At 49.2% G+C, this 23,306-nt stretch overlaps 1 protein-coding gene across 1 annotated transcript in view; it reads right to left on the reverse strand.

The window, feature by feature from the left end:
• Positions 1–5,780: 5,780 nt before the first annotated feature.
• LOC123748909 (guanylate cyclase 32E) overlaps positions 5,781–23,306 on the reverse strand; it is a 99,617-nt gene continuing 82,091 nt past the window's right edge. The window contains exons 18-21 of the mRNA XM_069323309.1: positions 10,895–11,085; positions 8,315–9,416; positions 7,392–7,543; positions 5,781–5,986 (exon numbers count right to left, since the gene is read on the reverse strand). Coding sequence (XP_069179410.1) covers positions 5,798–5,986; positions 7,392–7,543; positions 8,315–9,416; positions 10,895–11,085 — 1,634 coding nt within the window. The 3' untranslated portion in view covers positions 5,781–5,797. The remainder of the gene's footprint in view (positions 5,987–7,391; positions 7,544–8,314; positions 9,417–10,894; positions 11,086–23,306) is intronic.

A 23,306-nucleotide genomic window follows, 5' to 3' on the forward strand; every position in this document is an offset into this window, starting at 1 on the left:
TGTTGAATATCTTCATTATATTCGATGCAATTTTATCTATACCAATGATTAATTTGTAAGAGAATTACTCCTTGCATTTTCACGATCAATTTATACTCATTATCTTTTGCCAATATAATCAGGACAGTAATTATTTGGCTAGTTATAAAACTATATATGTTGATTAAATATGATTCAAATTTGTACCTATCTGCCCCCACGTATAGTTCACTGGTTATAACTTCAAGGGATTTTGAGGATAACTTAGAGGGATCTTGAGGATAACTTAGAGGGATTTTGAGGATAAACCATATAGAAATCGGTGATCGGTCTGTCCTATGATTCTTCTATAATACATTATACATAAGTGTGACATAAAATAAAATATACAAATATCTTACTTTTATCTATAATAATTCTGATTTTGATATATGTTCTCTGGACAGCTGTGATCAGGATTAGTGATTGTAAGATCACTACGGCCTGGTGTAAAATATTGTTCCTCTTGGTTTTACACCTAATTTACAATTGCTGTGTCTATATCCTTCTTGCTTTTTAAAATAGAGTTGTGGCTATTTTGTTAACGCATTATTGTGCTTATTCACAATAAGCAGTGTGTGTGTGTGTGTGTGTGTGTGTGTGTGTGTGTGTGTGTACTCACCTAATGATTTTGTGTGTGTGTGTGTGTGTGTGTGTACTCACCTAATTGTACTCACCTAATTGTGCTTGCGGGGGTTGAGCTCTGGCTCTTTGGTCCCGCCTCTCAACCGTCAATCAACTGGTGTACAGATTCCTGAGCCTATTGGGCTCTATCATATCTACACTTGAAACTGTGTATGGAGTCAGCCTCCACCACATCACTTCCTAATGCATTCCATTTACTAACTACTCTGACACTGAAAAAGTTCTTTCTAACGTCTCTGTGGCTCATTTGGGTACTCAGCTTCCACCTGTGTCCCCTTGTTCGCGTCCCACCAGTGTTGAATAGTTCATCCTTATTTACCCGGTCGATTCCCCTGAGGATTTTGTAGGTTGTGATCATGTCCCCTCTTACTCTTCTGTCTTCCAGTGTCGTGAGGTGCATTTCCCGCAGCCTTTCCTCATAACTCATGCCTCTTAGTTCTGGGACTAGTCTAGTAGCATACCTTTGGACTTTTTCCAGCTTCGTCTTGTGCTTGACAAGGTACGGGCTCCATGCTGGGGCCGCATACTCCAGGATTGGTCTTACATATGTGGTGTACAAGATTCTGAATGATTCCTTACACAGGTTCCTGAACGCCGTTCTGATGTTAGCCAGCCTCGCATATGCCGCAGACGTTATTCTCTTTATGTGGGCTTCAGGAGACAGGTTTGGTGTGATATCAACTCCTAGATCTTTCTCTCTGTCTGTTTCATTTAGTACTTCATCTCCTATTCTGTATCCTGTGCCTGGCCTCCTGTTTCCACTGCCTAGTTTCATTACTTTGCATTTACTCGGGTTGAACTTCAACAGCCATTTGTTGGACCATTCACTCAGTCTATCCAGGTCATCTTGTAGCCTCCTACTATCATCCTCTGTTTCAATCCTCCTCATAATTTTTGCATCGTCGGCAAACATTGAGAGGAACGAATCTATACCCTCTGGGAGATCATTTACATATACCAGAAACAGTATAGGTCCAAGGACTGACCCCTGCGGGACTCCACTTGTGACGTCTCGCCAATCTGAGACCTCACCCCTCACACAGACTCGTTGTCTCCTGTTGCTTAGGTATTCCTCTATCCACCGGAGTACCTTCCCTCTCACTCCAGCCTGCATCTCCAACTTTCGCACTAGCCTCTTGTGTGGCACTGTATCAAAGGCTTTCTGACAATCCAAAAATATGCAGTCTGCCCACCCTTCTCTTTCTTGCCTTATTTTTGTTGCCTGGTCGTAGAATTCAAGTAACCCTGTGAGGCAGGACCTGCCATCCCTGAACCCATGTTGATGCTGTGTTACAAAGTTCCTTCGCTCCAGATGCTCCACTAGTTTTTTTCGCACAATCTTCTCCATCAGCTTGCATGGTATGCAGGTTAGGGACACTGGCCTGTAGTTCAGTGCCTCCTGTCTATCCCCTTTCTTGTATATCGGGACTACGTTAGCTGCTTTCCAAATATCTGGCAGTTCCCCTGTTGCCAGTGATTTGTTATACACTATGGAGAGTGGTAGGCTCAGTTCTCTTGCTCCTTCCTTTAGAACCCAAGGGGAGATTCCATCTGGGCCTATAGCCTTTGTCACGTCCAACTCTAGTAAACACTTCCTTACTTCCCCACTGGTAATCTCAAACTCTTCCAGTGGTTCCTGGTTAGCTATTCCCTCACTTACCTCTGGAATTTCTCCTTGTTCTAAGGTGAAGACCTCCTGGAATTTCTTATTCAATTCCTCACACACTTCCTTGTCATTTGTAGTGAATCCTTCCGCCCCTATCCTTAATCTCATAACCTGTTCCTTTACTGTTGTTTTTCTCCTAATGTGGCTATGCAACAATTTAGGCTGAGTCTTTGCCTTGCTTGCGATGTCATTTTCGTATTGTCTTTCTGCCTCTCTTCTCATCCTGACATATGTGTCAGGATGAGAAGTGTGTGTGTGTGTGTGTGTGTGTGTGTGTGTGTGTGTGTGTGTGTGTGTGTGTGTGTGTGTGTGTAGTAACACACACACACTTCTATCTTATATTTATAGAATGAGCTGATGAGTGATAAAATAGACTTTGGCACATAGACTATTTAAAAGATGCCTCTGATCACCACTCACACACACACACACACACACACACACACACACACACACACACACACACACACACACACACACACGATATAGTTCCTTAAATTGAACATTCTCATACATACCCTGGAATGAACATCTTGTGAACTAAGGACCCCCTCACTCGCAGGTTTGCAACAATGCTGGTTTAGTGTGATATTAGTGTGTTTCCAAGTCTTCTGTAGGCCTACTAGATACAGTACAGCAGGAAAATGATCATGAAAGTACAACAGGTATGGGGACATTAGAGGAAATTGCACAATATGCATAGGCCTATGTGAGGCTAGTAAAAAAAAAATTGTCCTCTCAAATTCTTCATAGTATTTTGACGTCAAAATCACCCCTTCTACCCCCCTACAAGTGTATATGATGTAAATCACTAAACGGACACACTGTCACGTTTTCTATTCGTTGGTTCTTGGTTAGGTTAGGTTCGGGTAATTTTAGTACATCATTTTCGTGATGTTTTGGTAACTCGAGAGGACGGCCTGCTTAATTACACTCAACCAGGCTCATAGATACATCAATTTCACCCTTGAAAAAATCCTTTAACGATCCCACAAACTTATAACGGCTGTTAGTCAATTGTTCACAAAATCTTCAATTTCTCATACCGGTAGTTAACGAGAAATTGTCACAATTTAAACGCCATTGTTACACTCGCTGATCTTACACACACAAATCACAATAGCCTGGTGCATCAAATGAACAAAATCCCCTAGGGCCGTGATGCGGATTCGAACCTGCGTCTGGGATCATCCCAGACGCAGGTTCGAATCCTCGTCACGGCCCCTTGTGGATTTGTTCATTGATCTCGTTCAATGAGGTTTTGTGAACATAAGATGAATAAATGTTATTACATTCATAACATATAAAGTCTCTACACATTGTCGATATTTGTCACCCGTCATATAGGTGGTATAGAATGGTATATATATATCTAAAATATATATTTATATGTAACATATAACATCTACGTTTAATATAATACATTTCAACATTTACTCGCAATACTTGTTTACAGTTGATCTGGTTGTTCTATTATTTGGGAAAGAGGGAATTAACATATATAGGAGAGAGAGAGAGAGAGAGAGAGAGAGAGAGAGAGAGAGAGAGAGAGAGAGAGAGAGAGAGAGAGAGAGAGAGAGAAAGGAAATCGCCAAGGAAGAGTGTGAGAGAGAGACAGAGACAGAGAGAGAGAGAGAGAGAGAGAAAGGAAATCGCCAAGGAAGAGTGTGAGAGAGAGAGAGAGAGAGAGAGAGAGAGAGAGAGAGAGAGAGAGAGAGAGAGAGAGAGAGAGAGAGAGAGAGAGAGAGAGAGACGAGAGATAACCCTGAAAGTGAGATACAATGATACAAGATGGAGAAAATATGAGAGAGAGATTATGCCCATTGCCCCAGATTGATAGATAGCTTGAAGGGCCCCCCAGCAATATGGGATACAGGCTTGGATAGGGATTAAAAGTCTTATATAAATCACACCATGATTATACAAAACAGGAGACGCATATATTGGTGAAAAGCTATATATTTAAAATATTTCCTCTCTTTAATTAACTTATCCTAATGTTAAAATCCCCTTGTTACTTGTTCATATATATCTTCCAAGATATTTTGATCAAATCAACTCTTGTACTGTTCCATTTCTAAGTGTCTTTGACCTTCTAAGTGTCTTTGACCTTCTAAGTGTCTTTGACCTTCTAAGTGTCTTTGACCTTCTAAGTGTCTTTGACCTTCTAAGTGTCTTTGACCTTCTAAGTGTCTTTGACCTTCTAAGTGTCTTTGACCTTCTAAGTGTCTTTGACCTTCTAAGTGTCTTTGACCTTCTAAGTGTCTTTGACCTTGAGCTTAAGTCTTTTTATAAGATTATTGTCAAGTTCAAAATATTCACATATTAATCAAAATATTCACGTGATTCACTGTAAAGTTGAAAAAGTTTATATGGTTCACTTTAAGATTAGTGTTTGATTCACTTCAATCACAATTTCAAGATGATCTTATGAATCACTTGGAGGGCAAACTATGTCTATATCCTTCACTAGAGGATTCGAATCGTTTCTCGGAATTACACAATCTCTGACAACATTGGTTATGAAATATACTATTATATCTCAATTTATCTCATGTTTAGGTATCAGGTTATTATATATTACGAAGATAAATGATTGTGAATTTGTATACTCTGCAAATATACACACTTGTGTGTTTATATAAGTTTACACACACACACACACACACACACACACACACACAGTATCACATATGGAATCCCTCACCCCCTTAAAAAAATCTTTTTTTAGTTCATTTGACAAAATTTCCGCAATTCGTAAATGGTTCACGTACAAAGTTTTAATTAAATCCAAGTTCAGACGCGAACACAAAGGTGGTATTTGAACCTCATACTTGAAATACCGTAGTTTTACACAGGTGAAACTCTACCCATAGACTCGAGTTTCAGCCTCTCTCTCTCTCTCTCTCTCTCTCTCTCTCTCTCTCTCTCTCTCTCTCTCTCTCTCGCCTCTCTCGCCTCTCTCTCTCTCTCGCCTCTCTCTCTCTCTCGCCTCACCTCTGTTGCCTGTGTCTGTTTTCCTGTTTCCTGGACCTGTTTGTGTTCTTAAACAGTCTGTATACTTCTGTTTTCAAGCTGTTAAATGTATCATTTTCATTTTGTCTCGTTTCTTGTAGATTGTAATTGTATTGTCAATACAATTAAGATTGTTTCTTTTTTTCATCGTTGTTGATTGTTGAATTTTGTCGACGAAGAACATCAATTTCATCATCAAATGTCATCATGAATGGTATTAACATCATTATAAGAGCCTACTCAATTACAATGTCTTTCATCATTTCCTAAGTTCAAACCATTGTTCTATCGTACGACAATACTCTGCTCTTAACAATCGCACGTGATTGTATAATTGTCCTTGCGTACAACAGCAGTAACGACTGAACAACAATCAGGCTTCACTACCACTTTGGTGATATCGATTTTCCCCCTTATCTCCCCTATCTCCCCTATCTCCCCACCGTCTAGGCCTCAGACGAAGTTCTCTCTGGTCTCTTGCTTGCGCGAAAGAGCCGGCGAAGAGGAGTAGGCTGCGTAGTGATGCGATATACCGCTCCGCAGGTCTGGGAGAGTGGTAATAGAGTCCTGTGTTGTGCCTTGACCTCCAGTTTCTCCCCCTGCAGAGCCTTCAATACCTGGCCCCAGGCCGCCGCCGCTTACCTGGACAAGAAGACACACTATTTAATCATGGATGATACACCTTATGCATATTAATGTCGTGATTTCATTTCTGGATCTTGAAGAAATAGTGCTTTACTTCGCATTTACTAGATAAAAGATTGTGTACACGGCACCGATTAACTTAGATAAGCGTTCGAGGTTACTAATTAGACCAGTAGGTTGAAGACAGTATGACATGACCTATGAGAGGTCATGACCTACGAGAGGTCATGACCTACGAGAGGTCATGACCTACAAGAGGTCATGACCTACGAGAGGTCATGACCTACGAGAGGTCATGACCTACGAGAGGTCATGACCTACGAGAGGTCGTGACCTACGAGAGGTCATGACCTACGAGAGGTCATGACCTACGAGAGGTCATGACCTACGAGAGGTCATGACCTACGAGAGGTCATGACCTACGAGAGGTCATGACAACTCAAGCCACAATCTCTCAAGTAGAAATGAAAAAAATGCATGAACAAAAAAAAAATATGAACATAAAAATATTAACCTCTCTATATGAAAAAAATAATAATTTTATATATAAAAAGGTCAATACACTTTACTGAATATTTAAAAATCTCAGAAAATCACTGCTGGAGTAGGTAAGCACAACTAGACGAGTACAATTATAAATTGTAATTGATCGAGGGGGAAGGGAAGGGGGGAAAGCGGCAAGCCATTACATAGCATTTGAAAACAAGTCATTGTACCCAGTGACCTTTCCATTGGAGACTTTCGGCGCCGTGGAGAAAGAAGGGGAACACCTGCTGCATGGGTAACACCTTCTCCATATCAACCTACCCTGGCTTTGCACCCTGGGGAGGTGGGGAAACCTGCTGCATGGGTAACAGCTTCTCCATATCAACCTACCCTGGCTTTGCACCCTGGGGAGGTGGGAAAACCTGCTGCATGGGTAACACCTTCTCCATATCAACCTACCCTGGCTTTACACCCTGGAGAGGGGGGGGGACCTGCTGCATGGGTAACAGCTTCTCCATATCAACCTACCCTGGCTTTGCACCCTGGAGAGGGGGGGGGGACCTGCTGCATGGGTAACACCTTCTCCAATATCAACCTACCAAGCTTTACACCCTGGAGAGGGGGGGGGACCTGCTGCATGGGTAACAGCTTCTCCATATCAACCTACCCTGGCTTTGCACCCTGGAGAGGGGGGGAAGACCTGCTGCATGGGTAACATCTTCTCCATATCAACCTACCCTGGCTTTGCACCCTGGGGAGGTGGGAAAACCTGCTGCATGGGTAACAGCTTCTCCAATATCAACCTACCAAGCTTTACACCCTGGAGAGGCCACTCCAGACAACCAGAGCCCAACCCCATAGTATCCTGAGACTCCCGGATGCCTACTACTTACTTCTACAAGTCACAGAGACCTACCAATGACGGCTTGATATTGTAAGACACAGTAGAAGGATCAAGGTGTAGTTGAGCTGGTCGTTCTATAAGCTCCTCCTGGTGGGCATTGGGCACATCTCTGCCCATGATGTCATACCCTCTCGCGCCCTCAATACTCACACTCTCCTCGTAATCTAAAAAAAATAAAAAAAAATAATGCGATCTTTTAGACAATTGGTCCCCAAATTTTGGAACCAATTAGCAATATGTAGGGTTATGTGTACAGTTTATGGTCCTATAGGGCTAAGGGTGGGAATATCCCTTTATAATTTATGTTATTCAAAAAGTTATTTTGAATAACAGTTAAAAGTTATAACAAAAAAAATGTTGAGTGTGGCTGGAACATCTATGCTGAGGTCTGGAAGGCTTATACTGAGGTCTGGAACACCTCTACTGAGGTCTGGAACATCTATACTTAGGTCTGGAACATCTATACTGAGGTCTGGAACATCTATACTGAGGTCTGGAACACATACTGAGGTCTGGAACACCTCTACTGAGGTCTGGAACACCTATACTGAGGTCTGGAACACCTATACTGAGGTCTGGAACACCTCTACTGAGGTCTGGAACATCTATACTGAGGTCTGGAACACCTCTACTGAGGTCTGGAACATCTATACTGAGGTCTGGAACGCCTCTACTGAGGTCTGGAACATCTATACTGAGGTCTGGAACATCTATACTTAGGTCTGGAACATCTATACTGAGGTCTGGAACACATACTGAGGTCTGGAACACCTGTACTGAGGTCTGGAACATCTCTACTGAGGTCTGGAACATCTCTACTGAGGTCTGGAACACCTATACTGAGGTCTGGAACACCTACTGAGGTCTGGAACACCTACTGAGGCCTGGAACACTTACTGAGGTCTGGAACACTTACTGAGGTCTGGAACACCTACCAAGACTTGTGCTGAACAAGTTGCAGTCGTGTTCCACAAGGCTTGGCGACGCGTTGACTGGTAGAATTCTCTGTTGTTCTCCTGTTGTGACGTAGGGGATAATGCTGTCGCTACTGCTACTGCTGCTGTAGACGCTGTTGTAGACGCTGTTCCTGTTGCTACTTCGGTAATTCTTGCTCCGGCGGCTGTTTCTCTCGCTTCCACAAGAGTTTAGTCTTGGGCTGTTTGAGAGATGAAGTCTCCTTTTACTCGTAATTTCCGGGTTGTGGCTGAGTAGGATGTTATGAGCGGTTGTGTTGATGAGGTGTGGGTTGTGGGTGGTTGTGGTGGCGGAGGAAGGCGGGCTGTGAGCTGTCTTGGGGCTATAACTGTTGTATATGGAGGCGACGACAGGGTTTTGATTACAGACGGGGTTGTAGATATTGTTGACGGGTGGTGAAGCGCTTGGGTTGTGAGACGGATTGAAGGCAGAATTTTGTTGGCTTGTAGAGTTGTAGTCGATTGAGGCGCCATGAGGTTCCCTCAGTGAGGTTCTCACCTGCTTGTGAGGCGCGAGAGGTGAGGAACTTCTGCAGGAGATCGAACTGGGGCCTGCAAGAGTTCTGGGATCTTGCAGAGCGCTGTTGAAGATGTTGTTTCTGGGCGAGTCAGTCTGATCCGGACTGAGGATGTCATTGATCTCAGCGTCTCTCTGTTTGTTGACGTCGCTGGTGACGCTAGCATTGTTGACGTCGCTGGTGACGCTAGCATTGTTGACATCACTTGTTGCACTCACGCTGGAGTTGACTACCTGGTTACCCACACAGCTCTGAGTGGTGTCACAGCTGCCGCTCTGAGTGGCAGAGTTGTGGGTCTCCGGATCGTGGGTCGAGACAGGGACGCCGATGACAATAGTAGGGTAGTGAGGGAGAGGGGTTGTAGGGGCTGGCTGGGGGCGGAGATGGGGAGAGAGATGAGGGCTATGTGGTGAGGGGTGAGGAGTGAGGGGAGAGGTAGACACTCCCCCAGCAGTAGTGAGGATCGACTCCGGCCGGCAAGGTGACCTTCGAACTCGGGGTTGCTGCTCCCCAACCAGCCACCAAGTCATCATGTGACCTTTGCCCTGCATGAAAGTAAAATGAATTTAGAAAAAAATAACATATTTGGAAAATTGGAGAAAAACGCGTTTTCGGCTAAATTCGCCGTCATCAGAGCCAGAGTGATGAAGGTGATAGTGATTGGGCATAATTATGCCCAATCTACATCGTATTTGGGACGTACATGTATCCCCTATAGAGCCAATCACAGATATACGAACATACGTGATAACCCGTTTTCTATTACTGGATCCTTGCGTTAGGTTAGGTTCGGGCAATTTAATACATAAGTCTAGTGACGTTGCGACTATAATTACATAATTACATGGTTAATTATGCTCTAATTATACGATTAAAAAAAGTATTATGCAAATTTGATCAATTATAATTTTTTTTGGCTTCTATGTTAATATTGACTTCTTGAGGAGATTGTCTTCAGAAAGAATTAAGAAAGACTCGGGGTCATTAATGACTTGGGAGGTAATTAAGGTCACCTGTGGTTTAATTAGTTGATTCACCTGTCTATTTGTTCTTGTATAAATATAATCCGTCTCCGCCGTCTGTCTGTGTGTATATCTGTCTGATCTGATTGTGTATTGTCTCTTGGTCTGATTGTATCTGTCTCTTGGTCTGATTGTATCTGTTTCTTGGCCTGATTGTATCTGTTGGTCTGTTCCAAGCCTCCAGAACAGGACCGAATATTCTAGTGAGGATTGGAAGATACAGTACACCCCCACACACAATCCCCCCTACAATCCCCCCCACAATCACCCCTACAATCACCCCTACAATCCCCCACAATCACCCCCACAATCACCCCTACAATCACCCCACAATCCCCCCTACAATCACCCCACAATCACCCCCACAATCCCCCCTACAATCCCCCCCTACAATCCCCCCCACAATCACCCCTACAATCCCCCCTACAATCCCCCCCACAATCCCCCCACAATCCCCCACAATCACCCCCACAATCCCCCTACAATCACCCCTACAATCACCCCTACAATCCCCCCACAATCACCCCACAATCACCCCCACAATCCCCCCTACAATCCCCCACAATCACCCCCACAATCCCCCCTACAATCCCCCCACAATCACCCCTACAATCCCCCCTACAATCCCCCCCCCTACAATCCCCCACAATCACCCCTACAATCCCCCCCACAATCACCCCACAATCCCCCCTACAATCACCCCCACAATCCCCCCACAATCCCCCCTACAATCCCCCCCTACAATCCCCCCCCACAATCACCCCTACAATCCCCCCCACAATCCCCCCACAATCACCCCACAATCACCCACAATCACCCCCCACAATCCCCCTACAATCACCCCTACAATCCCCCCTACAATCCCCCCACAATCACCCCTACAATCCCCCCCACAATCCCCCCCACAATCACCCCCACAATCCCCCCACAATCCCCCCTACAACCCCCCACAATCCCCCCACAATCACCCCTACAATCACCCCACAATCACCCCCACTAACCTTGACGTAGGTGAGGCCTCTCTCCTGTACAATATAACCTCCAAGCTTGTCCAACATGAGCTTGTGGGCGTGGGAGGAGTGGATTCGAAGTTCCTCGCCCGTCGATTCCATTCTTGAGGCAGTGTTGACTGTGTCCCCGAAGAGGCAGTAACGAGGCATCGTTAGGCCTACCACGCCTGCCACACATGGCCCTGTGGGAGAGAGGGGGGGGGGGAAGGGGGTGAGGGAGAGAGAGTGTTGGTACTCATTTTTGGCTCCTAGAGAGCTGGTTTTCCTCCTCCTGAGCCCCCCCTAGAGTGCTGGAACTCCTGCTCCTAACCCCTTTTAGTACCATTGTACTTCTACGTCTGAGCCTCTAGAGTGCTGGTACTCCTGCTCCTAACCCCTTTGAGTGTTTTGCACTCCTCATTCTGACCCCGAAGAGTGCTGGTACTCTTCCTTCTGACCCATCACAGTGCTGGAACTCTTCAGTGCGACGGTGGGTCACATTTTGCCCAAACCCCCCTGCAGTTTTCAAAATATCCCAAACATCCCAAATTCGAGGCCTGAGCCATATTTTGGAGCTAAATTCTGGCTCTCTGCACGTATTCGTAGTTTGAAATTACGACTTTTTATACCGAAAATATGCCAATTACTGAAAGCGGCAGTGGGTCACATTTTGCCCAAACCCCCCTGCAGTTTTCAAAATATCCCAAACATCCCAAATTCGAGGCCTGAGCCATATTTTGAGGCCAAATTCTGGCTCTCTGCACGTATTCGCAGTTTGAAATTACGACTTTTTATACCGAAAATATGCCAATTACTGAAAGCGGCAGTGGGTCATATTTTGCCCAAACCCCCCTGCAGTTTTCAAAATATCCCAAACATCCCAAATTCGAGGCCTGAGCCATATTTTGGAGCCAAATTCTGGCTCTCTGCACATATTTGCAGTTTGAAATTCCGACTTTTTATACCGAAAATATGCCAATTATTGAAAGCGGCGGTGGGTCACATTTTGGCCAAACCCCCCTGCAGTTTTCAAAATATCCCAAACATCCCAAATTCGAGGCCTGAGCCATATTTTGGAGCCAAATTCTGGCTCTTTGCACGTATTCGCAGTTTGAAATTACGACTTTTTATACCGAAAATATGCCAATTACTGAAAACGGCGGTGGGTCACATTTTGCCCAAACCCCCCTGCAGTTTTCAAAATATCAAAAACATCCCAAATTCGAGGCCGGAGCCATATTTTGGAGCCAAATTCTGGCTCTCTGCACGTATTCGCAGTTTGAAATTACGACTTTTTATACCGAAAATATGCCAATTACTGAAAGCGGCAGTGGGTCACATTTTGCCCAAACCCCCCTGCAGTTTTCAAAATATCCCAAACATCCCAAATTCGAGGCCTGAGCCATATTTTGGAGCGAAATTCAGGCTCTGTGCACGTATTCGCAATTTGAAATTACGACATTTTATACCGAAAATATGCCAATTACTGAAAGCGGCGGTGGGTCACATTTTGCCCAAACCCCCCTGCAGTTTTCAAAATATCCCAAACATCCCAAATTCGAGGCCTGAGCCATATTTTGGAGCCGAATTCTGGCTCTCTTCACCTATTTGCAGTTTGAAATTCAGACTTTTTATACTGAAAATATGCCAATTACTGAAAGCGGCGGTGGGTCACATTTTGCCCAAACCTATAGAATGTCCCTGGAGAGCCCCTAGAGGCCCCTTGAGGCGCCTGGATGTCTCTGGAGGCCCTTGGACGTCCCATAGAGGTCCCTGGAGGCCCCTGGAGGCTCCTAAATGCCTCCTGGAGGTCTTTGAAAGGCCCCGGAGGTCTCTGGAGGCCCTTGGATGTCCCCGAAGGCCCCTGGAGGCCACCGGAATGTCCCTGGAGGTCCCTGGAGGCCCCTGGAGGCTCCTAAATGCCTCCTGGAGGTCTTTGAAAGGCCCCGGAGGTCTCTGGAGGCCCTTGGATGTCCCCGAAGGCCCCTGGAGGCCACCGGAATGTCCCTGGAGGTCCCTTGAGGCCCCTGGATGTCCCTGGAGCCCCATAGAGGTATCTGGAGGTCCCAGGAGACCCCCTAAAAATTCCTGGAGGACCCAGGAGGTCTCTGGAGGCCCCGTGAATGTTTTGGAGGTCCTGGAGCCTCCCTGAATGCCCCTAAAAGTCCTTGGAGGTCCTGGAGGCCCCAAAGAGATCCCTGGAGGTTCCTTGAGGCGCCCTGGATGTCCCTGGAGAACAATGGAGGCCCCTTGGATGTCCCTTGAAGTCTCTGGAGGCTCCCTGGATGTTCGTCGGGGTCCGTGGAGGTCCCTTGGAGTTCCCTGGAGGCGCCTAAACGCCTCCTGGAGGTCCCAAAAGGCCCCTCGATTTCCTTGGAGGTCCCTGGAGGCCACTGGAGGTCTCTGGAGGCCCATGGGATGTCCCTGGAAGCCCCCTAGAGGCGCCTTGACGTCCCTGGACGCCCCTTGAGGTCCCTAGAAGCCCCTGCAGGTCCCCTGGAGGCCCCTAAATGTCTCTTGGAGGTCCCTAAAACCCTGGAGGTCCTAGGAGGCCCCTGGAGGTCTCTGGAACCATCTGGAGGTCTCTGGAACCATCTGGAGGTCTCTGGAGGCTTCTGGAGGCCTCCTGAATGTCCTGGAGGTCCCTTGAGTCCCCTGGAGGTCCCTGGAGGCCCCTGGAAGCCCCTGGAGGTCTTTGGAGGACCCTAGGATGTCTCTAGAGGCCCCCGAGAGACTCTTTGATGTCCTTTGAGGGCCCTGGAGGTCCCTGGAGGCCCTTGGAGGTCCCTGAAGGCACGCTGGAGATCCCTGGAGGTCCCAGGAGGCGCCCTGGATGTCCATGGAGAACCATGAAGGCCCCTTGGATGTCCCCTGGAGGCTTCTGGATGCCCCTTGAAGTCTCTGGAGGCGCCTAAAGGCCTCCTGTAGGTCCCAAAATGCCCCTGGATTTTCCCAGAGGTCCCTGGAGGCCCCCTGGAGGTCTCTGGAGGCCTCTAGGATCTCCCTGGAAGCCCCCTAGAGGCGCCTTGAGGTCCCTGGATGCCTTTGGAGATCCCCCTTGGGGGTCCCTGGAAGCCCCTGAAGGCCTCCTGAAGGACCCAAAAGCATCTGGAGGCCACGTGATTGTCCCTGAAGGTCCCTTGAGACCCCCTAGAGGTCCCTGGAGGTCCCCGACGGTCCCCTGAGGCCCTTGGAGGCCCACAGAAATTCCCTGGAGGTCCCTGGTGGCCCCCTCTGGATGTCCCTGGAGGTCCCAGGAAGAACCTGGAAGTCCCAAAAGATTCCTGGAGGCCTCGTGAAATTCCTTGGAGGTCTCTGGAGGCCCCTGGACGTCCCCTGGATTTCCCTGGAGGTCCCTCGAGGCCCCTGGAGGTCTCTGGAGGCCCCCAGGATGTCTCTGGAGGCCCTCTAGAGATTGCCTGAGGGCCCTGGTGGCCCCTGGAGGTCTCTGGAGGTCCATTGAGATTCCCTGGATACCCCTGGAGGCCACCCAAATGACTCTGGAGGTCCCTTGAGGCCCCTGGATGTACCTAGAGGTCCCTGCAGGCCCTTGGAGGTCTCTGGAGGCTCCCAGGATGTCCCTGGAGGCTTCCTAGAGGCTTTTTGAGGTCCTTGGAGGCCCCTGGAGTTCCCCTAGAGACCCTTAGAGGTCCCCTCGAGGTCCCTGGAGACCCCTAAAGGCCTCCCAGAGGTGTTAACAGACCCTGAAGGTCTCTGGAGGTCCGTGGAGGCCACCTGAATGTCCCTGGAGGTCCCTTGAGGCCCCTGAAGGTCCCTGGAGGCCCATGGAGGTCAATAGAGGCCCCTAGAGGTCTCTGGAGGCCCCTACGAGGTCCCTAGAAGACCCCTAGAGGTCCCTTGAGGTCACTGGAGGCTTCTGGAGGTCCTTTGAGTTTGAAATTACGACTTTTTATACCGAAAATATGCCAATTACTGAGAGCGGCGGTGGGTCACATTTTGCCCAAACCAATAGGATGTCCCTGGAGGGCCCCTACAGGCCTTTGGAGGCCCCCTAGAGGCCCCTTGAGGCGCCTGGATGTCTCTGGAGGCTCTTGGACGTCCCATAGAGGTCCCTGGAGGCCCCTGGAGGCTCCTAAATGCCTCCTGGAGGTCTTTGAAAGGCCCCGGAGGTCTCTGGAGGCCCTTGGATGTCCCCGAAGGCCCCTGGAGGCCACCGGAATGTCCCTGGAGGTCCCTTGAGGCCCCTGGATGTCCCTGGAGCCCCATAGAGGTATCTGGAGGTCCCAGGAGACCCCGTAAAAATTCCTGGAGGACCCTGGAGGTCTCTGGAGGCCCCCTGAATGTTTTGGAGGTCCTGGAGCCAATGTGACCCACCGCCGCTTTCAGTAATTGGCATTTTTTTGGTATAAAAAGTCGTAATTTCAAACTGCAAATACGTGCAGAGAGCCAGAATTTGGCTTCAAAATATGGCTCAGTTTTGGGTATCGGGCAAAAATTGGGCGAATTTCGCTGCTGGAGGGCAAAAATCGGGCGATTTTTGGCCGCGCGATTTTTGCCCGCCAGCTGCGAAAATCGCAAGGTTTTTGCCCGCTAGCGGCGAAATTCGCACGATTTTTGGCCGCTAGCGGAGAAAATCGCCCGATTTTTGGCCGCTAGCGGCGAAAATAGCCTCTTTTTTGGCCGCTAGCGGCGAAAGTCGGTCGATTTTTGCCGCTAGCGGCCAAAAATCGTGCGAATTTCGCCGCTGGAGGGCAAAAATTGGACGATTTTTTCCGCTAACAGCCAAAAACCGTGCGATTTTCGCCGGGAGCGGGCAAAAATTGGGCGAATTTCGCCGCTGGAGGGCAAAAATCGGGCGATTTTCGCCGATAGCAGCAAAAATCGCCAGATTTTTGGCCGCTAGCGGCGAAAATCACGCGATTTTTGGCCGCTAGCGGCGAAAATCGCCCGGTTTTTGCCCCGGTAGTGGCGATAATCGCGCGATTTTTGGACGCTAGCGGCGAAAATCGCGCGATTTTTGGCCGCTACTTGCGAAAATCACGCGAATTTTGCCCGCTAACGGCGAAAATCGCTCGGTTTTTGGGCGCTAGCGGCGAAAATCGCCCGATTTTTGGCCGCTAGCGGAGAAAATCGCGCGATTTTTGGCTGCTAGCGGCGAAAATCGCACGATTTTTGGCCGGTAGTGGCGAAATTCGCACAATTTTTGCCCGCTACCGGCGAAAATAGCCTTTTATTTGGCCGTTAGCAGCGAAAATCGGTTGATTTTTGCCGCTAGCGGCCAAAAATCGCGTGATTTTCGCCGGTTGCGGGCAAAAATCGGGCGAATTTCGCCTCTGGAGGGAAAAATCGGACGATTTTTGCCGCTAGCAGCAAAAATCACCAGATTTTTGGCCGCTAGCGGCGAAAATCGCGCGATTTTTGGCTGGTAGCGGCGAAAATCGCGCGATTTTTACCAGTTAGCTGCGAAAATCGCACGGTTTTTGGCCGCTACTGGCGAAAATCGCGCGATTTTTGGCCGCTACCTTCGAAAATCGCGCAATTTTTGCCCGCTAACGGCGAAAATCGCTCGGTTTTTGGGCGCTAGCGGCGAAAATCGCGCGATTTTTGCCCGCCAGCTGCGAAAATCGTACGGTTTTTGGTCGCTAGCGGCGAAAATCGCGCGATTTTTGCCCGTCTGCTGCGAAAATCGCACGGTTTTTGGCCGCTAGCAGCGAAAACAAAGCGGTTTTTGGCCGCTAGTGGCAAAAATCGACCAATTTTCGCTGCTAGCGGCCAAAAAAAAGGGCTATTTTCGCCGGTAGCGGGCAAAAATCGTGCGAATTTCGTCGCTAGCGGCCAAAAATCGTGCGAATTTCGCCACTAGCGGCCCAAAATCGCGCGATTTTCGCCGCTAGCGGCCAAAAAACGTGCGATTTTCGCAGCTGGCTGCCAAAAATCGCGCGATTTTCGCAGGTAGAGGCCAAAAATTGCGTGATTTTCGCCGCTAGGGGCCAAAAATCGTGCCAATTTCGCCGCTAGCGGGCAAAAACCGTGCGATTTTCGCAGCTGGCGGGCAAAAATCGCGCGATTTTCACCGCTAGCGCCAGAAAACCGAGCGATTTTCGCCGTTAGCGGGCAAAAATCGCGCGATTTTCGAAGGTAGCAGCCAAAAATCGCGCGATTTTCGCCAGTAGCGGCCAAAAACCGTGCGATTTTCGCAGCTGGTTGGCAAAATTCGCGCGATTTTCCCAGGTAAAAGCCAAAAATTGCGCGATTTTCGCCGCTAGCGTCCAAAAACCGTGCGATTTTCGCAGCTGGCTGGCAAAAATCGCGCGATTTTTGGCCGCTACTTGCAAAAATCACGCGATTGTTGCCCGCTAACGGCGAAACTCGCTCGGTTTTTGGGCGCTAGCGGCGAAAATCGCGCGATTTTTGCCCGCTAGAGGCGAAAATCGCTTGGTTTTTGGCCACTAGTGGCGAAAATCGCTCGATTTTTGCCCGCCAGCTGCGAAAATCGCAAGGTTTTTGCCTGCTAGCTGCAAAATTCGCGCGATTTTCGCCGCTAGCGGCCAAAAACCGCGCGATTTTCGCCGGTAGCGGGCAAAAATCGGGCGAATTTCGCCGCTGGAGGGAAAAAAATCGGGCGATTTTCGCCGCTAGCGGCTAAAATCGCTCGATTTTTGGCCGCTAGTTGCGAAAATCGCGCTGTTTCTGGCTGGTAGCGGGGAAATTCGCACGATTTTTGACCGCTAGCGGCGAAATTCGAACGATTTTTGGCCGCTAGCGGCGAAATTCGCTCGGTTTATGGGCGCTAGCGGCGAAAATCGCGCGATTTTTGCCCGCCAACTGCGAAAATCGCACGGTTTTTGGAAATTCTTACGATTTTTGGCCGCTAGCGGCGAAAATCACGCAATTTTTGGCCTCTACCTGCGGAAATCGCGCGATTTTTGGCAGCCAGCTGCGAAAATCGCACGGTTTTTGGCCGCTAGCGGCGAAATTCACACGATTTTTGACCGCTAGCGGCGAAATTCGAATGATTTTTTGAAGCTAGCGGCGAAATTCGCACGATTTTTGGCCGCTAGCGGCGAAAATCACGCAATTTTTGGCCGCTACCTTCGAAAATCGCGCGATTTTTGGCAGCCAGCTGCGAAAATCGCCCGTTTTTTGGCTGCTAGCGGCGAAAATCGCGCGATTTTTGGCCGCTACCGGCGAAAATCGCCCGGTTTTTGCCCCGGTAGTGGTGAAAATCGCGCGATTTTTGGACGCTAGCGGCGAAAATCGCGCGATTTTTGGCCGCTACTTGCGAAAATCACGCGAATTTTGCCCGCTAACGGCGAAAAACGCTCGGTTTTTGGGCGCTAGCGGCGAAAATCGCCCGATTTTTGGCCGCTAGCGGAGAAAATCGCGCGATTTTTGGCTGCTAGCGGCGAAAATCGCGCGATTTTTGCCAGCCAGCTGCGAAAATCGCACGGTTTTTGGCCGCTAGCGGCGAAAATCGAGCGATTTTTGGCCGCTAGCGGCGAAACTCGCACGATTTTTGGCCGGTAGTGGCGAAATTCGCACAATTTTTGCCCGCTACCGGCGAAAATAGCCTTTTATTTGGCCGTTAGCAGCGAAAATCGGTTGATTTTTGCCGCTAGCGGCCAAAAATCGCGTGATTTTCGCCGGTTGCGGGCAAAAATCGGGCGAATTTCGCCTCTGGAGGGAAAAATCGGACGATTTTTGCCGCTAGCAGCAAAAATCACCAGATTTTTGGCCGCTAGCTGCGAAAATCGCGCGATTTTTGGCTGGTAGCGGCGAAAATCGCGCGATTTTTACCAGTTAGCTGCGAAAATCGCACGGTTTTTGGCCGCTACTGGCGAAAATCGCGCGATTTTTGGCCGCTACCTTCGAAAATCGCGCAATTTTTGCCCGCTAACGGCGAAAATCGCTCGGTTTTTGGGCGCTAGCGGCGAAAATCGCGCGATTTTTGCCCGCCAGCTGCGAAAATCGTACGGTTTTTGGTCGCTAGCGGCGAAAATCGCGCGATTTTTGCCCGTCTGCTGCGAAAATCGCACGGTTTTTGGCCGCTAGCAGCGAAAACAAAGCGGTTTTTGGCCGCTAGTGGCAAAAATCGACCAATTTTCGCTGCTAGCGGCCAAAAAAAAGGGCTATTTTCGCCGGTAGCGGGCAAAAACCGTGCGATTTTCGCAGCTGGCGGGCAAAAATCGCGCGATTTTCGCCGCTAGCGCCAGAAAACCGAGCGATTTTCGCCGTTAGCGGGCAAAAATCGCGCGATTTTCGAAGGTAGCGGCCAAAAATCGCGCGATTTTCGCCAGTAGCGGCCAAAAACCGTGCGATTTTCGCAGCTGGTTGGCAAAATTCGCGCGATTTTCCCAGGTAAAAGCCAAAAATTGCGCGATTTTCGCCGCTAGCGTCCAAAAACCGTGCGATTTTCGCAGCTGGCTGGCAAAAATCGCGCGATTTTTGGCCGCTACTTGCAAAAATCACGCGATTGTTGCCCGCTAACGGCGAAACTCGCTCGGTTTTTGGGCGCTAGCGGCGAAAATCGCGCGATTTTTGCCCGCTAGAGGCGAAAATCGCGCGATTTTCGCCACTAGTGGCCAAAAACCGAGCGATTTTCGCCTCTAGCGGGCAAAAATCGCGCGATTTTCGCCGCTAGCGCCCAAAAACCGAGCGAGTTTCGCCGTTAGCGGGCAACAATCGCGTGATTTTTGCAAGTAGCGGCCAAAAATCGCGCGATTTTTGCCAGCCAGCTGCGAAAATCGCACGGTTTTTGGACGCTAGCGGCGAAAATCGCGCAATTTTTGGCTTTTACCTGGGAAAATCGCGCGAATTTTGCCAACCAGCTGCGAAAATCGCACGGTTTTTGGCCGCTACTGGCGAAAATCGCGCGATTTTTGGCCGCTACCTTCGAAAATCGCGCGATTTTTGCCCGCTAACGGCGAAAATCGCTCGGTTTTCTGGCGCTAGCGGCGAAAATCGCGCGATTTTTGCCCGCCAGCTGCGAAAATCGCACGGTTTTTGCCCGCTACCGGCGAAAATAGCCCTTTTTTTTGGCCGCTAGCAGCGAAAATTGGTCGATTTTTGCCACTAGCGGCCAAAAACCGCTTTGTTTTCGCTGCTAGCGGCCAAAAACCGTGCGATTTTCGCAGCAGACGGGCAAAAATCGCGCGATTTTCGCCGCTAGCGACCAAAAACCGTACGATTTTCGCAGCTGGCGGGCAAAAATCGCGCGATTTTCGCCGCTAGCGCCCAAAAACCGAGCGATTTTCGCCGTTAGCGGGCAAAAATTGCGCGATTTTCGAAGGTAGCGGCCAAAAATCGCGCGATTTTCGCCAGTAGCGGCCAAAAACCGTGCGATTTTCGCAGCTAACTGGTAAAAATCGCGCGATTTTCGCCGCTACCAGCCAAAAATCGCGCGATTTTCGCAGCTAGCGGCCAAAAATCTGGTGATTTTTGCTGCTAGCGGCAAAAATCGCGTGATTTTCGCCGGTTGCGGGCAAAAATCGGGCGAATTTCGCCTCTGGAGGGAAAAATCGGACGATTTTTGCCGCTAGCAGCAAAAATCACCAGATTTTTGGCCGCTAGCGGCGAAAATCGCGCGATTTTTGGCTGGTAGCGGCGAAAATCGCGCGATTTTTACCAGTTAGCTGCGAAAATCGCACGGTTTTTGGCCGCTACTGGCGAAAATCGCGCGATTTTTGGCCGCTACCTTCGAAAATCGCGCAATTTTTGCCCGCTAACGGCGAAAATCGCTCGGTTTTTGGGCGCTAGCGGCGAAAATCGCGCGATTTTTGCCCGCCAGCTGCGAAAATCGTACGGTTTTTGGTCGCTAGCGGCGAAAATCGCGCGATTTTTGCCCGTCTGCTGCGAAAATCGCACGGTTTTTGGCCGCTAGCAGCGAAAACAAAGCGGTTTTTGGCCGCTAGTGGCAAAAATCGACCAATTTTCGCTGCTAGCGGCCAAAAAAAAGGGCTATTTTCGCCGGTAGCGGGCAAAAATCGTGCGAATTTCGTCGCTAGCGGCCAAAAATCGTGCGAATTTCGCCACTAGCGGCCCAAAATCGCGCGATTTTCGCCGCTAGCGGCCAAAAAACGTGCGATTTTCGCAGCTGGCTGCCAAAAATCGCGCGATTTTCGCAGGTAGAGGCCAAAAATTGCGTGATTTTCGCCGCTAGGGGCCAAAAATCGTGCCAATTTCGCCGCTAGCGGGCAAAAACCGTGCGATTTTCGCAGCTGGCGGGCAAAAATCGCGCGATTTTCACCGCTAGCGCCAGAAAACCGAGCGATTTTCGCCGTTAGCGGGCAAAAATCGCGCGATTTTCGAAGGTAGCAGCCAAAAATCGCGCGATTTTCGCCAGTAGCGGCCAAAAACCGTGCGATTTTCGCAGCTGGTTGGCAAAATTCGCGCGATTTTCCCAGGTAAAAGCCAAAAATTGCGCGATTTTCGCCGCTAGCGTCCAAAAACCGTGCGATTTTCGCAGCTGGCTGGCAAAAATCGCGCGATTTTTGGCCGCTACTTGCAAAAATCACGCGATTGTTGCCCGCTAACGGCGAAACTCGCTCGGTTTTTGGGCGCTAGCGGCGAAAATCGCGCGATTTTTGCCCGCTAGAGGCGAAAATCGCTTGGTTTTTGGCCACTAGTGGCGAAAATCGCTCGATTTTTGCCCGCCAGCTGCGAAAATCGCAAGGTTTTTGCCTGCTAGCTGCAAAATTCGCGCGATTTTCGCCGCTAGCGGCCAAAAACCGCGCGATTTTCGCCGGTAGCGGGCAAAAATCGGGCGAATTTCGCCGCTGGAGGGAAAAAAAATCGGGCGATTTTCGCCGCTAGCGGCTAAAATCGCTCGATTTTTGGCCGCTAGTTGCGAAAATCGCGCTGTTTCTGGCTGGTAGCGGGGAAATTCGCACGATTTTTGACCGCTAGCGGCGAAATTCGAACGATTTTTGGCCGCTAGCGGCGAAATTCGCTCGGTTTATGGGCGCTAGCGGCGAAAATCGCGCGATTTTTGCCCGCCAACTGCGAAAATCGCACGGTTTTTGGAAATTCTTACGATTTTTGGCCGCTAGCGGCGAAAATCACGCAATTTTTGGCCTCTACCTGCGGAAATCGCGCGATTTTTGGCAGCCAGCTGCGAAAATCGCACGGTTTTTGGCCGCTAGCGGCGAAATTCACACGATTTTTGACCGCTAGCGGCGAAATTCGAATGATTTTTTGAAGCTAGCGGCGAAATTCGCACGATTTTTGGCCGCTAGCGGCGAAAATCACGCAATTTTTGGCCGCTACCTTCGAAAATCGCGCGATTTTTGGCAGCCAGCTGCGAAAATCGCCCGTTTTTTGGCTGCTAGCGGCGAAAATCGCGCGATTTTTGGCCGCTACCGGCGAAAATCGCCCGGTTTTTGCCCCGGTAGTGGTGAAAATCGCGCGATTTTTGGACGCTAGCGGCGAAAATCGCGCGATTTTTGGCCGCTACTTGCGAAAATCACGCGAATTTTGCCCGCTAACGGCGAAAAACGCTCGGTTTTTGGGCGCTAGCGGCGAAAATCGCCCGATTTTTGGCCGCTAGCGGAGAAAATCGCGCGATTTTTGGCTGCTAGCGGCGAAAATCGCGCGATTTTTGCCAGCCAGCTGCGAAAATCGCACGGTTTTTGGCCGCTAGCGGCGAAAATCGAGCGATTTTTGGCCGCTAGCGGCGAAACTCGCACGATTTTTGGCCGGTAGTGGCGAAATTCGCACAATTTTTGCCCGCTACCGGCGAAAATAGCCTTTTATTTGGCCGTTAGCAGCGAAAATCGGTTGATTTTTGCCGCTAGCGGCCAAAAATCGCGTGATTTTCGCCGGTTGCGGGCAAAAATCGGGCGAATTTCGCCTCTGGAGGGAAAAATCGGACGATTTTTGCCGCTAGCAGCAAAAATCACCAGATTTTTGGCCGCTAGCTGCGAAAATCGCGCGATTTTTGGCTGGTAGCGGCGAAAATCGCGCGATTTTTACCAGTTAGCTGCGAAAATCGCACGGTTTTTGGCCGCTACTGGCGAAAATCGCGCGATTTTTGGCCGCTACCTTCGAAAATCGCGCAATTTTTGCCCGCTAACGGCGAAAATCGCTCGGTTTTTGGGCGCTAGCGGCGAAAATCGCGCGATTTTTGCCCGCCAGCTGCGAAAATCGTACGGTTTTTGGTCGCTAGCGGCGAAAATCGCGCGATTTTTGCCCGTCTGCTGCGAAAATCGCACGGTTTTTGGCCGCTAGCAGCGAAAACAAAGCGGTTTTTGGCCGCTAGTGGCAAAAATCGACCAATTTTCGCTGCTAGCGGCCAAAAAAAAGGGCTATTTTCGCCGGTAGCGGGCAAAAACCGTGCGATTTTCGCAGCTGGCGGGCAAAAATCGCGCGATTTTCGCCGCTAGCGCCAGAAAACCGAGCGATTTTCGCCGTTAGCGGGCAAAAATCGCGCGATTTTCGAAGGTAGCGGCCAAAAATCGCGCGATTT

Source organism: Procambarus clarkii, chromosome 12 (genome assembly GCF_040958095.1).
Source record: "Procambarus clarkii isolate CNS0578487 chromosome 12, FALCON_Pclarkii_2.0, whole genome shotgun sequence".
In the NCBI taxonomy this organism is placed as follows: domain Eukaryota; kingdom Metazoa; phylum Arthropoda; class Malacostraca; order Decapoda; family Cambaridae; genus Procambarus; species Procambarus clarkii.